Source organism: Dipodomys merriami, unplaced genomic scaffold (assembly GCF_024711535.1).
Source record: "Dipodomys merriami isolate MVZ:Mamm:240054 unplaced genomic scaffold, mDipMer1.0.p SCAF_1, whole genome shotgun sequence".
In the NCBI taxonomy this organism is placed as follows: Eukaryota; Metazoa; Chordata; class Mammalia; order Rodentia; family Heteromyidae; genus Dipodomys; species Dipodomys merriami.
The window spans coordinates 36148383-36163272 of record NW_027202270.1 but is presented as its reverse complement, the minus strand read 5'-3'; the positions used below and the strand labels follow the sequence as shown (position 1 = coordinate 36163272).

At 39.6% G+C, this 14890-nt stretch overlaps 1 protein-coding gene across 4 annotated transcripts in view; it reads left to right on the top strand.

Moving 5' to 3' along the window:
• The first annotated feature begins 935 nt into the window (after positions 1-935).
• Itga4 (integrin subunit alpha 4) overlaps positions 936-14890 on the top strand; it is an 81874-nt gene continuing 67919 nt past the window's right edge. For 2 of the 4 annotated variants that reach the window (XM_070019725.1, XM_070019718.1), the window contains exons 1-2: positions 976-1314; positions 1668-1789. In XM_070019725.1, the coding sequence (XP_069875826.1) occupies positions 1118-1314; positions 1668-1789 (319 nt within the window). In that variant the 5' untranslated portion in view covers positions 976-1117. Of the gene's footprint in view, positions 1315-1667; positions 1790-14890 lie in introns of all 4 variants that reach the window. The other 2 variants (XM_070019734.1, XR_011371390.1) reach the window with 2 other exon arrangements.

Genomic DNA, 14890 nt, shown 5'->3' with positions numbered 1-14890 from the left:
AAACTCGCCAGCCAGTTCAAGTGTGTTGCAGTTACGGACCTCACTCACATTTCCAGAAGCCTAAGGTGCCTTGTCCCTCTGTTGTATGGCCGGTGGGTGTAGGCCCTGGCAATCGGACGAATGGAAAGGGGATCCTCGTCCAGAACACGGCACAGCAACCTGCTAAGCGAGGAAAGCCAGTGCTTCCTTTAGGGCACCCCTCTGCTGGAGTCTGCAGTGGATTAACCACTGTCTTTTGGCCCCAGGCGGCTGCTTTGCCTGCTCACTCCCGCTGAAGGGGAAGTGTTGAGAGGAAGGAAGTGGGCATGAAAGAGTGCAGGCTGTGAGTTTGAAGAGAATAACCATAACGTCTTTGTCACTCAAAATGTTCCCCATGGGCCAAACTTCAGAGAGTTCTTTATTTTGGTGTGTCGTCGTTCTATGGCCAACTGTATGCTTTCTCTGGCGATTACTTACATTAAGTTCCATATAGCACTTAACCAGTAAAGAAAGATGAGACCGTCCCCTGCGCTGCGGTCCCCATCCAGAAGTTTGGGGCTGGCCTGGGGGGGTGGGGGACTGAAGTTGGAGGCAAAGGCTAGGGCAGACTAAGTGTCAGGCCCCAACCTGCCTTAAAAGAGGAAGACTTCCCTAGGTCCTTCCAGATCCCTTCTGGCTAAGCCCTGGGAACCCCGAGCCATCTCCCACCCTGTGGGCTGGCAGACCCGGGCCTGGACGAGCGTCCCACGCAGCCGAGGTCCCCCAGCGCCCCCTGCAGCTGCGCGCTAGGGGAGACGCAGTCAGACCCCGCGCCTCTGCACCACGCCCAGGACCCCACCCAGCTGCGCCCCGGGATCGCGCGAGCACCCGCACTCCCAGGCCGCAGAAACAGGACGTGGATCCGGAGGGCGTGCGGCGGCATCCCCCGCTGCCCTAGATCACCCGCCTGCGGCTGACCGACTTCCCCTCCCCTTGGTCCCCCCTCCTTCCCGCCCCCCTCCGCCTTCGGTCGCCGGCGCCGGACACGCTGCGCTCCCGTTCTTGAGGCGCTTCTTCGCCTCGGCTGAACGTCGCATCCCGTGCTATTCTGGGGGGGCAATGACCGTTCGGTGTTGAATGTTCCCCCCGCCCAGAGTGCATGGCTGCGGAAGCGAGGCGCGGCCCCGGCCCCCGAGGGGCCGCCGTCCGCGAAGCGCTGATGCTGTTGCTGTGCCTGGGGGTCCCCAGCGGGCACCCCTACAACGTGGACACCGAGAGCGCGCTGCTGTACCAGGGTCCGAGCGACACGCTGTTCGGCTACTCCGTGGTGCTGCACAGCCACGGGGCGAACCGATGGTGAGTGGGGGTTCGCCGCCTCGCCGAGAAAGGCGTGAGAAAGGTGTCTCAGAGTTCCCTACCCTCCCCCTGCCCGCCCCCCCTCCTTCAAACTTTCCTCCATCTGGAGGAGGCCGGAGGAGCCCGCCGCCACAGCCGGCTCGCTGGAGATCTGCCCAGGAGGGAGCTAACTTCTCCAGGGGTAGCAGCGTAGGCGACGCGTGCGGATGCTGCCAGCCCTGGGAGCCAGGAGTCCAGGGGCGGAGGGCAGGGGATGCCGCCCCGCTGCAGGCCGCGCACAGCCCAAGGGACCCCGAGTTCAGAAGGCAGCGCGGCTGGCGTCTGAGCGCACGTGCACGTTTCCCCCGCTTCAGGCTGGTGGTGGGGGCGCCCACGGCCAACTGGCTGGCCAATGCTTCAGTGGTCAAACCCGGGGCGATCTACAGATGCCGGATCGGAGAGAACCCAGGCAGGACTTGCGAACAGCTCCAGTTAGGTGAGTTGGGGTTGGGACTAAGAATTAGTGACCTCCTTCCCGGTGTCCCCAATGCATGCTCTAAGTCAAATTTTGGGGAAAGCTGAGACAGACATGTGTTTTGTTTGTGTCTAATTTAAATCGCTTGGTTTTCCATTTAACACTACACATCTTCCCTTCTTGATACTCCCCCCTCCCCCCCCCCCCAGTGGTTTCTCTCCCTTTAGCTTGTAACAAAAAGGTGTTGGGGAAACTTTCTTAGGATACCTTCCCTCCAACTCTCACCTTTCCTCCATCTGTAAAGTACAATTTAAAATTTCTTAACATCTTCTTTTAAAAATTTGTTTTTATTACATTTAAGTAGTTGTACCAAGGAGTTGCTATTTAACAAAACAGTTTATGAGCACAATGCATGTTTATCAATGTCAAAATTTCTTAACATCTTAAGATAGGACGCAGTTAAGCTAAGAATTTTATTTCCATATTGGTCTATCAATTTTGTTTAACAGCAGATGAAGGGGAAGATCATGAATATAGTAACATTTTATTTACTATAAGGGTAGATGTTCTCTTTTTTTCCCCCTCTCGCTGTTTCTTTTCTCTCTTTTCTTTTGAAAATGGTATGGATTTTACATACACCGTAAAAGAGCAGGGAAAAAAATTGTCATCTCAATGGTTAATGTAGTTCATATAAGATTTTAGCAAAATTGTTAATTTTTCTTTCCCAAAACTTCCACGTTAAAAGGATCTGTCTTTCTACAGTCTTTTCTTAATGTCTTTTCTTAGATTTGGGACAAATTGAAAAATGTGCACTACTGGGGGAAGGGAGAAGTTTCATATTTCAAAGCCAAAAGCAAACTTGCTGCACACAGACACATGGGAGAGAAAGAGGAACTAATATTAACTGAGTCCTGTCTTGTTCCAAATACTTTTAGGCACTGTGGAATATATTGGCTCTTTCCCTTCAAAGCTACCCTAGGTTACAGTAGTATTGTTTCTATTTTAATATGAGAATTCTGAAAACAGTTGCAAGTATTTTTACTGAAGTTACTAACCTAGTTAATAGCATGTGGGGATCTCCAAGCCAAAATTGGGCCTGTTTGAGTATAACGTGTAGGCCATTTCATGCATGCATGCTCAGTGCAGATGGAATTAAATTTGGGTTTATTATGTTGTGTTTCCAGCTAAGGGATCCCCTGTCAATGGTGAATAGAAGGTCAAAAATGGGTACTTTTCTTACATTTATCTTTGCTGTAAATGGACTTCAGAAGAACATCTATTTCTTCAACTAGAAGTTAGCATCTTTAATTATTGTTTTGGTTTATATTTATCTGCCTTTTCTCAAACTATGCAGCTACTTTCCTTCATTTGGATGATCTCAAATAGGCATGGACATAATGGCAGTTTCACTTCTAACTTTGAAGGTACTCAGGAAAGTCCAGGAGTTTATATCAGGTAGAATAGGCCCAGCATCTAATTAGGAATCTTCCATCCAAAAGACAGATGAGGGAATGTGTAAGTATTTATTCATTTGGAATACTTTTACAAAGCATGAGTACCTTTCATGAGACAGTTGAGAATGGACAGGTAGAGAATTAGAGTGAAATGAACCTTTATCTGCCTGAGGATCTAGATTAAACCTCAGGAGGAAACACTTTGTTTTCCTTTGTCCTGGTCATTGTTTCTGATCCATGACTTTGTAACTACTCGCATTTAGAATTTACATCCTGTCTAGAAGGCACTGAATCTATTTCTGGATGTCTGTGTTTAACTGGAATGATCATGTAGTAATATTATTTTAAATAATACTGGCTGTCTTTTGAAAGAAACCCTACATTCACTGGAAATGTGGAATGTAAGAGTTGACTACAGAGGTAATTCCTGAGAGATGTGAACATGGTAGATATGTATCAAACATGACACAGAAGGTTTATTGGATCATAAATAAAATGAAGAGAAAAGCCACACCTGTATTCCTAGCTACTCAGGAGGCTGAGATCTGAGGAACTCGGTTCAAAGCCAGCCCAGTCAGGAAAGTCCATGAGATTCTTATAAACCACCAGAAAACTGGAAGTGGTGCTGTGGCTCAAGTGGTAGAGCACTCACCTTGAGCTTGAGCTGAAGAGCTGAGGGACAGTGCTGAGGTCCAGAGTTCAAGCCCCATGAGAAAAAAAAAATGAAGAGAATGTTTGCTTGTCATCAACCTGATTGATGAGTAAAAGAATTGGTTAGAATGATAAGCTAAAGTGTTTTTTTCCACTTAACAAAATTTGGTCTGTAAAGCAATTATTTAATGAGATGAAAAGCAAAAAGAAATGCACAATTCCTACTCAGCTGGATAAAGCTATTAACAGCTATACTTACAACTTGAAAAAGAGTTAACTGAACTTATTTCCCATGGAATATTCTCATTTATGTAAAGAAACTCTGTATATTTAGGACCAACTCACAGAAATAACTTCAAGCTGTTATGTAAAAAACTAAGGCTAGCCGGGAGCTGGTGGCTTACGCCTGTAATCCTAGCTACTCAGGAGGCTGAGATCTGAGGATCATGGTTCAAAATCAGCTCAGGCAGAAAAGTCCATGAGACTCTTATTTCCAATAAACCATCAGAAAACCAGAAGTGGTGCTGTGGTTTAAGTGGTAGAGCATTAGCCTTGAGCTTAAAAAGGACAGTGCCCAGGCCGAGTTCAAGCCCACAACCGCAAAAAATAAAATAAAATAAAATAAATAAAAAAGTAAAAAACCCCTAAAGTTAAAGTCAAAAAAGAAAGCTGGAATTTATAAAACAAAATCATGGTATTTTTAGGATTATAAGATTGTAGAATATGTGCTATTTTTTGTAGAGAGAGAGAAAAACAGAAAGAGGAAAGGAAGAGGGAGGGAAGAGGAAAGAAAAGAGGGTAGGAGGTAAAAGAACACAATGAACGCATAGAAACTTCTTTTTAAAAGACAATTGTCTTAAATGAGAATGACTATAATGTTTGGCAAAGGCTCAGCTTAATACCTAACATATAACATACTTTATAATATGATTTTATTTCCTTTTATTCCATTTTCTGATTAAATGTCTACCTGTATACTATACATTATAAAATGTTATCAAAGTAAATAGTCCAATTAATAAACTAAAACAATTAAAGTAACTATATAACAAAAACCTAACAACTAAAATGAAACATGTAAATATTTTTTCTTGCCCAACCAAACTGTTATATTGAGTCAGGTAGATCTATGATTATGCTGTAAATAAGATGTTCACTCTCATTTGGAATAATTTTACTTGGCTATCAACAATACAAAGATGTGAAGTCTGTTAACACCTTGTCTGTCTTCTATGTAATCAAAATGTCCATACGACTAAACCCCAGGTCTCTACAATGTCAGCTCCATAGCTGACACTCAAGTAGATGCATTTCCTCAAAAGAGGAGGTTATGAGCTCACACAGCCTCTGCTATCTCTGTGGAGAAGTTACTCATCATGCTACGTTTACTATAGCCATAAGCAGACTCAATCAGCAATCAGTGCCCATTCATCTACAGTACTCAGTGGGAGAGGTGTTGGCAGTTACCTCTTGGCAATGTGAATTGACTGAAGATAATTGCTCAGGGTGGTTTTCTTCCTATGTGTTCAGTCTTCTTCTATTGCTCTCCCAGGAGTGTCTTTCCTCCCATTTCCTGAGTACTTTCCTCCATGAATCAAAGGAAAGTGGTCTCCACTTCAGGATGGACTGTGTGCTGGCATGCTTCTGGAGATTTTATGCCTGAGGGGGCCGGGGTGATTTCCATGGCTCCACTTTCTTTTCTTCCATCAGCTCTGTATCTGCTGAGACTTGTTGAAAGCAAACTGATCATAGATGGCTCCTAAATCAGAAGATTCTGGATTATATTAATAATAATTAATAGAGTCTCCTGTAGACCACCAGTATTCAAAAAATGAGAAAATAATACATGGATGATTATTAAATCATACCAAAAAGATCTGGATAACAATTTAGGAAAGTCCATGAGACTTTTGATCTCCAATTAACCACTTCAAAGTTGAATATGGAACTATGGCTCAAGTGGTAGAGCACTAGACTTGAGCACAAATGCTCAGCAACAGCACCATGGCCCTGAGTTCAAGCCCCCAAACTGGCACACACACATGCACACGTGTGTGCATGTGCGTGCGCGCACACACACACACACACACACACACACACAAAAGCTACTAACCACATGTTATCACTGAGCACATGTAGTGTCCTCAGTAAAAGGTGCTATAAGGCATTTACTAGGTTTCAAAGAGTGCATAGAAGGGAAATTAAGTTTCATGATATGAATTACATATTGAAATAAATGAACATTTATTGCACAATTAATATTTAGGATTTATAGGTTAAACAAATATTAATAAAATTTATGCTATTTGGTTTAGTTTTGTCTTTTAAGGTGACTACTGTATAATTAAATGTCATAAAAATACCAATCTAAATGCACTGTGCACATCAATAGATATGTTAAATTGAGTCCCTTTTGTATTTGAAGATAATAGTAGAAAAGCAAAAGTCTTCTGACCTTTCAAAAAAACAACTGCTAAATAAAATTGCACTATTCTGTTAGCCAACACTGCTTTAGAGAAGTAGAAGTTCCCTAAGTAAAATATTGCCTTTTCCAAATATCTGTAATTTTGTGAATAGGACTTCCTTTTCTTTTAAGACTAAGTCATCCAGTTACTAAGTTTTTTCTTTTTACATTTTAAATTTTATTTTTAAAGTTCTTATGACCTCAGGACAAACTTTTGTGTAGTTACTTTCCTTTTTTAAAGAACATCATGTTGGTATAGATTTAATACAGCTTATGATACATAGTTTGAGTCAATAAATATCTTGAGTAAAAAATGACTTGTTTTTAAAGAATTAAGAAAAGTACTATCAGACAGGTGCCCGTGGTTCATGCCTAATATCCTAGATGCTGAGATCTGAAGATCACAGTTTGAAGCCAGCCTAGGCAGGAAAGTCCATGAGAGTCTTATCATGAGTTAACCAGCAAAGAGCTGGCAAGGGTACTGTGGCTCCTGTGGTAGAGGGTCAGCCCTGAGAGCATCGGACTGCACTTCTCTTTTTCTTACAGGAAAGTTCAATGGCCGATCACAAGTGAGTTGTCACTATGCTCTGAATTTGCCATTGCAAACTTCCTTTTCTATATTCCATACCCTGTTTGGAAATGTTAATAAGCATTGCATAATTAAGCCAAAGATTACTTCACCCTCACTTCTGCCTGATTTGCAGGAATTATTTGCAGGAGTAAAAGGCAAACATCTCATCATTGATACTTCTCATGTGTTCCTCTTAATGACTTGTTTGTATTTGCAATGTGCTTTAAAATCTTAGCTTAGGATCACTCTATTTGAAAACTTACCCTGAGTGTAAGTTATTATGGTAGATAAGCAGAAAATTCTGACAGAGAGCTTCATAAATACACTCTCAGATTAATTCACAGATAGTCCCCAATTTCCCAAACTTTTTTCCCAAAGGGTGAGATTTCTTTTTTTAACTTGTGAGACAAAACTTCCTATATGATTTTATTTTTTGCCATAAGTTTATTAGCTACTAACTCCTGCTGTAATAAGCAAGTAACCTCTCCCATTCTCAACTGTTCTGGGGCCAATTGCACATTTGGGTTATTTATTCACTACATCATTTATTGAGGGCTTGCCCAACGGCTAAAAAACCTGAGCACACAGGAAATAACTACATTTTTGTCCTAAGTGGTTTACAGTCTATTTGCTTGGTTATTATATTAAAGTGTGGTGAGACAATCTAACCAAAAGAATAAGGCAATGCCTACTTGGAGCATTTGGGATCAGTTGGTGGAAAGAGTAACATTCAGGAGTTACAAAGAGGAAAAGACCAGAGAAAATTGTTTCACTCACTCAAAGTGTGTGTGTGTGTGTGTGTGTGTGTGTGTGTGTGTGTGTGTGTGTGTGTGTGTGTGTGTGTGTGTGTGTGTGAAGCCCACAAGATCTCTAAGAGTATGAGACCTTTAAAGAATGGGAAGAAAAATGTGTACAATTGAGTTATAGAGTATGAAATGAACAGTAATTTGTAGAAGTAATTATTTCTGGTACAAATTTGAATGTATAAAAATGTATCCTTTGATGTTAAGTTGGAGAGTGCTGTAATCAGATTGTGTGTTTGACTGATTCTTTCACTTGTAAATTAGTAGTAGATGCTTTGGAATAAAGACATCAATACCCAAGGCAGTGAGACATTGTAGAAAGATTGTGTTGTAATTTAAGCTATATATGAAGGGTACCTACCTATACTAAGACAGGGGCACCAAGGAGGGAGAAAAGCAGAACTTCTGTAGATATTTAGAAGATAAATCCAAAAGTACTTGATAGCTATTGAATGAAAATGATGAAAAAGAAGGTGTTTTCAAATTTGTTAACAAAGGCTGTGACTTGGGTGATTGGATGGATAATGGTGTATTGAAAAAAAGAAGTAGATCATCAGGTTTTTGGGCAAAAATAATGTGTTTCTTTGGCTTGAAGGTCCTATGAAACAGAAGTAAAGGAGTTATATGTCTGGATCTGGGGTCAGAAGAGAAGTCCATACTGACGACTCAAAGTTTGGTGGATATTGAAATGATGAGCAGAGCCACAGTGGTGAATTGGCTTAGCTTGAATCTTTTCACTAAGGAGAGTAAAGAGATCTGAGGACCAAGATAGACCTGAGTATTGTTGCAATTTGAAAAATAGCTGTAATAATTCTACTCTGCTCTGGCTGCAATTTAGATTCTTCTGCAGAGCTTTAAGGACTATCATTTCTGGTGTTTCTATTTCTTAGAATAGATCTAGGGAGAATATCAGTAGTTTTCAGAGGTCCCTAAACGATTGCAGTATCATCCAAGATTAAGGAAGGGATGGTAGGGAAAAAACAAAGGAGCGTGTAACAATGCTCAATAGGAAATGTACTCGTTACCTTACTCATATAATTGTAACCCTTCTGTACAATATCTTCATAATAAAAATATTTTAAGAATAACCACTGGAGAAGAAATGCAAACCTGAAAAAATACTGAGGAGTAGCTGAAGAAGCAGTAACGAAATCAGGTCCCTGTGACATTATGAAAGTGAAAGGGTAGTAATATTTGGGGGGAAAGATGAGTGATTGGCAGCAGTTACTAGGCATTCAACAGGATAGGAAGTTGATTTCACTAGATTCAGAGAGAAGCAACTTCTAAGTAGCCTTGGTAAGATCAGACATAAATATTAAAGCCAAATGCAGAGTTGAAGAGAAACAACTCTCTTAACACTAACTCACTTCTTTAAATAATTCATTATATCTTTTTGGTGGTACTGATGTTATAACTCAGGGGTATATGTTCCATAAATTCTACTACTTGAGCCAGTCCACAAGTCCATTTTTGTACTGGTTATTTTGGGATCAGATTTGTTTTTGCTTGGGCCCTTCTGGACTGTGAACTTCCTATTTGTGCTTCCTTTTATTGCTTAGATGACAGGTAAGTACCACCGTACTGAGTGATTGTACTTCTTCCAGAGCTAGTAGGCTGATATATGACACCACATCTAGCTATTGGTTGATAATAGAGTTTTGTGATCTGGCTTAGAAACTCCAATCACCATATCTCTGACTCCCAAATAGCTAGGATTTCAGCTTAGAGTTATCACTACCAACTCAATACATTGTATCTACTACTTATGTTATATGCTGAAATATAAATTTGCATAAGACATGGCTGAAGGTCTCAATGTTATCTCAGTCTAGATGAAAGGAGAGGCAAGTAAACAGGTAGTGAATTATAAGACAATACTATTATGATGCTATAGGTACACATAAGAGGCAGAAGAAACTGGCTGGTGAAAGGTGGCTTCTTGGAGGGGTGAAACCTGAGAAGTAGAGCCAGTTCTGATCAGTTTTGATGAGCACATAATTTAAAATTCAATAGATTAAATGTAGGTATATTTTTCCAACTTGGGTGAACCTTCTGGAATTTGCCATCTATTTCAGCAGCATCCCAAGAGAAATAGATCAGCCTCAGGTTCCAAGGACTTAATCAGATTCCACTAGGAAATCCAAACACTAGTACCGACTACTGAGAGATTATGAACTTAAAATGGCCATATTTAGAATCAGAAACTTTTTTTCTTTCTTAGTTTCATTTTCTTCTTTGTATTGTTTATTTAAGTAGTTGTGCAGAGGAGTTGCCATTTAACAAGGAATTTATGAATACAATGTATCTTTACCAATGCAATCCTTTGCAACATTATCCTCTATGCCTCCACGTCACCTCACTCTTAACTAATTTTGTAGGATGAACATTGACTCTTGACTGCATTTTTCTTCCGCTTTATTTGTCTCCCCCAACCCATGTCTTCCAAGTACCCATTTTTCTGCTGTTTCATTTTGCTGAAATTTGATTTTGCCTTTCTAAAGAATTACTGTATTTGAGCTTTCCCTTGAATCTATTTCAGTTAATATACTTGTGAACATTTGCATACCATCCAATGTATTTACTTATAAGTTTATAAACTAATTTTAGCTTCCACATATGAGGGGAAACATGCAGCCTTTGTCTTTTTGGGCCTGATTTACTTCACTTAACATAAATTTTCCCAAGTCTTTTCATTTCTTTACAAATGGTATAATACCATTCTTTCTAATGGCAAAGTCAAATTCCACTATATATATATATATATATATATATATATATATATGAATATATCTATATCACATTTTCTTGACCCTTTCTTCCTTTGAGGGGCAGCTGGGCTGATTCCTTATCTTGGCTAACTTTTAAGTACAGCTAGGAAAGTTAAATTAGAACATAGAAGTAGACATATTAGTGACAAGCCTGGGCTCAGCAATACTCAGTCCTGATGTTCTGTTGTCCTCAGTTTACTTCCACAAAAATTTTAAGTTATAGTAAATCTTTTTCAAAAAAATTATATTGTATGTTGTAATTCACTATGAATGTGTTCAGACACAGGAAGATTGTGAACTTATTTTTTATTTATTTTATTTTTTGTTGGTGGTGGGGCTTGAACTCTGGGCCTGGGCGCTGTCCCTCAGCTCTTCAGCTCAAGGCGAGGGCTCTACCACTTGAGCCACAGCGCCATCTTTTCTGGGAACTCCAGTATGGAATAAATTTGGTATATTTTAAAAATTATGCCCTGTGTAGAAGATCTGTCTATCTATCATCTATGTATCTGTCTGTCTCTTTATCTAGCCTATTTGTGAAAGCATTTTTGTGAAAGCATTTAGGTCTGCCTTATCCCATTGGTAGTCTTTCTTTTCATATGGCTTTTCAAGTGGTCCATAAAGACAGTCACATTGACAGATGCTGGTGGCTCACGCCTAGAATCCAAGCTACTTAGGAAGTTAAGATCAGAGGATCAAGGTTTGAAGCCAAATAGAGCAGGAAAGTCCATGAGAGTATCAGCTCAAATCAATCAGCAAAAAGCTAGAGTGGGGATTTGGTTGAAGTGGTAAAGTGCTAGGGCTAGGTGAAAAAAATGAGCTGAAGCTTGAAGCCCAGTATAGGCACACTCACATAAAAAGAAAACTGTCTGCCAAGAAATGTCTCAACAATGTCTTATTCTACACTTTGAACTCTCTGCAGCCACTCAATACATGTAACTCCTCATCTCAGTCTGACACTTCATTGGTTAGGATAATGTAATGGATCACCCACTGAATTTTATTCATTTTTTTGTGGTACTGGGGTTTGAACTCAAAGACTCACACTTACTAGGCTGGTACTCTATCACTTGAGCCATTTCTGCACCACTTTTAGCCATACTAAATATTAGAATTCATAGTAAATTCATACTTGATTTTAAAAAATAAAGGACATGGCCATTCAGATTAAATTGCTGAAAGCTGCTATTGATATTGCCCAGCACTGTGAGCACCCTCTACCACCTGGGTCTAAATAAACAGAATGTAGGTACTGTGGGCAGCAGAAACACTGAATTTATTGAGGACCGAGTAGTCTCTAGGCAGTACAGGTATCAGCTTCTCACATATCTGTGATAGGAAGGGTTTTCATATTATATTTGAATTAATGTTTTCACCTAATTTCATATATGTTACTAATACTCAGAATTAATAGAGATAAAGGAATTGTAAAATTACTTTTAGTCAGTAATTGTTACTTATTTTTAAAAGTTACCTTAAACTAATGACAATAGAGCATAGAATCGATCTAGATTCATTCATTTTTCAGGATTACTTTAAGGAAATAAAGATGATTTTTTTTTCCTGAAATGTGCAATTATGTCATGAGTTTTGAAAGATCAGATGAATTTATACATTATGTTAGAAGTCATAAGACCTCATGTAGTAAGAGTCTCAGTTAAGTGTCAGATGGGGAAGTCACAGAGTAGTGACGCAGGCAGAGAAACCAGACATAACTGCATCAAAAAGTCCCAGGCTACTCTGTAACAAATACGTACTCCAGCTATGAGCAAGTTATAGAAAGAAGAATTTTTTTGTTGGTTGTGGGGCTTGATCTCTGGGTCTGGATGCTATTCCTAAGCTTTTCTGCTACCACTTGAGCCACAGAGCTGCTTTTGGTTTTCTAGTAGTTATTTGGAGATAAGAATCTCATGGACTTTTCTGCTTGGGCTGGCTTTGAATCAGGAGTCTCAGATCTCAGCCTCATGAGTAGCTAGGATTACAGGCATGAGCCACTGGTGCCCAGCTAGAAAGAATTTTGACACTGACCTTTTCCTTTTGTCTTTGTTTCTTCAGTGGAAACACCCAAATCCTGAAAGGAGGAATGAGATGGGTCATGATAGAGATGTGACATTCTTCTTGACTAATACAAGTTGACCTACAGTTTTGACTAATAGAAACTGACCTACAGTCAGTGGACAGATTGTTACAGTTCACATGCTTTCAAATAAAAATAAAGGACAGAAATTAGGTAATCAGAATGAGTTCAGTTAATTCATGCATCTGAAATATTTGTAGGGCTGTAGTTCATATGTTTTAAAATAATGAGAAGTAACTTATAAATTGAAGACTTTTCTTCATTCCAGTCTTTTACATTTACCATCTTCATAAATTTGGGCATGGTATTTAACTTAAGACTTATTTTTTCTCATCTGTATAAAAAGATTACTAATCTAATCCTCTGGTCCTACTGTAAGAATAAAAATGAGTTAGTGTTTATAATAGGATTCTCCAATGGGAATATGCTTTGCACATTTTATGGGAGAGGATTTTGCTGTGACTTATGTGCAGACTAATAATGTATAGTTTCATCTAAGACTAATAATGACATGATATCAACACCAACTAACATTTGAATGTTTTCTCTGCCCAAGTCTCATCCAAGCCCTCAAAGATAGTTGGTTCTCATGGGCACCAATACTGTTTCCCTCAGACTATCTGTAACTATCTTAAAACTTAAGGAAAGAATACTTTAGAAGTAGGGAAGTCTATACAAAGCTGGAAAATCCCTCCCTTAGCAAATCCGTAATGTGTGGCTGACTGTTGCATGTAAGTCATCATTCTCTGTTGTGGGAATGTTGCTTTCAAAAACTCATTCAGTCCTTGTGGAGGTGAGTGACCTATATGATTCATCATCCAATCTTCCGTGGCCAAGGGCACACCTTTTGGCAATTGGAGCCATGAAAATAAAAATAGCGATGTAAATAAAACTTAAAGTTTCAGGAGGAGTGAAAACTGCATGTAGCTAGCTTTTTACTGGAATTTAGTTCACTTATTAAAATTGCTATTTCTATTACATATACATTTGTATATATTGGATTTACATCAGTAGTTAATAAAAAATCTGAAGTAATAAGAATTCTTTGTTTTTTTTAAAATTTTTTCCCAAACATAAAAAGAAGGATGGGCTTAATTTTTGGAAGCTAGAAAATTGTTATGTAGCTTTGCTTTCTTAATGTGTGCATATGAGAATGCATTCAACTGTACCAAGAATTAGTCATTCTGTTGCATGAAAGTGTGGGAAATATCACAGGTTAATTTCTGCTGACCTCTTTTATGTTAAATCATGTAAGGTATTTTTTCTCAATTATGGTGCTGATTAAATTTACTGAGACTATAGATTAGCAATGTATGAGCTGAATTGAAAACCAGATTATACATCATTGCAGCATGACATTTGGGTAAAATGTAATGATAATCTGAATTTACTTATGGATTTCTGTCAAGGAAATTCACAAGAATTAGCTCTTTCATGACAGATCTAATCATCATCATCTCTGACCAAATTAGAAATACTGTTTTTCTACAAGAAGAAAATGTGCTTGATATTTGATATTCTACTTCAATATCTAGCTGAAATCTAAGGGAGGGGGAAGATACTGCTATTACCTGAAATGCTATGTAGTATTTTTCCTAGGATGATACAATACAGGAAAAGCATAAACATCTGTATTGTTGAGCAGTTTCTTCTAAGTCCAACCGGGAGCCAGTACAACCACATGGGAACTTGTAAGTTTTCTGCTGCATAGGTGTCTTTCCAGATGTTGGCATTTGGCTGGGAAGGTGGCTCAGTGGTAGAGAGCTTGCCTTGCATGCCTGAGGCCCTGAGTTCAATTCCTCAGCACCACATAAGCAAAAAGAAAAAAGCCGGAAGTGACGCTGTGGCTCAAGTGGTAGAGTGCTAGGGCCTTGAGCTGAAGAGCTGAGGGACAGCGCCCAGGCCCAGAGTTCAGGCCCCATGACCAGACCCAAAACAAACAAACAAACAAACAAACTCCCCTACATGATGCTAAGTCCAGTCAAGGAAGGATGTACTCAGGGGCGTGAAAGGTTAAAGAACTAGCAAAGAAAAGAGAGAAATGTACCCAGAAATTATGACCCCGAAGACCAGTGGGGATTTATAGGATGTTCTTGGATTTGATGGTATTGTGACCAGGTCTGAGAGTCCCATAGCGTTAGGGTTGTTATGGAAGGGACATGCAAGTGGTAAAATCAGAGTTAAGTGAAAAGGATAAACAACTAAATTTGAGTTCATAGCTTTAGACCTTTACATTTTTATTTCTTCTGAAAAAGTAATTGTTTCACAAAATATTTTTCATTAGTTGTGTATGTATCAGTACTTTTTATACTTGTTGTTGTTGTTGTTTTGGTAGTG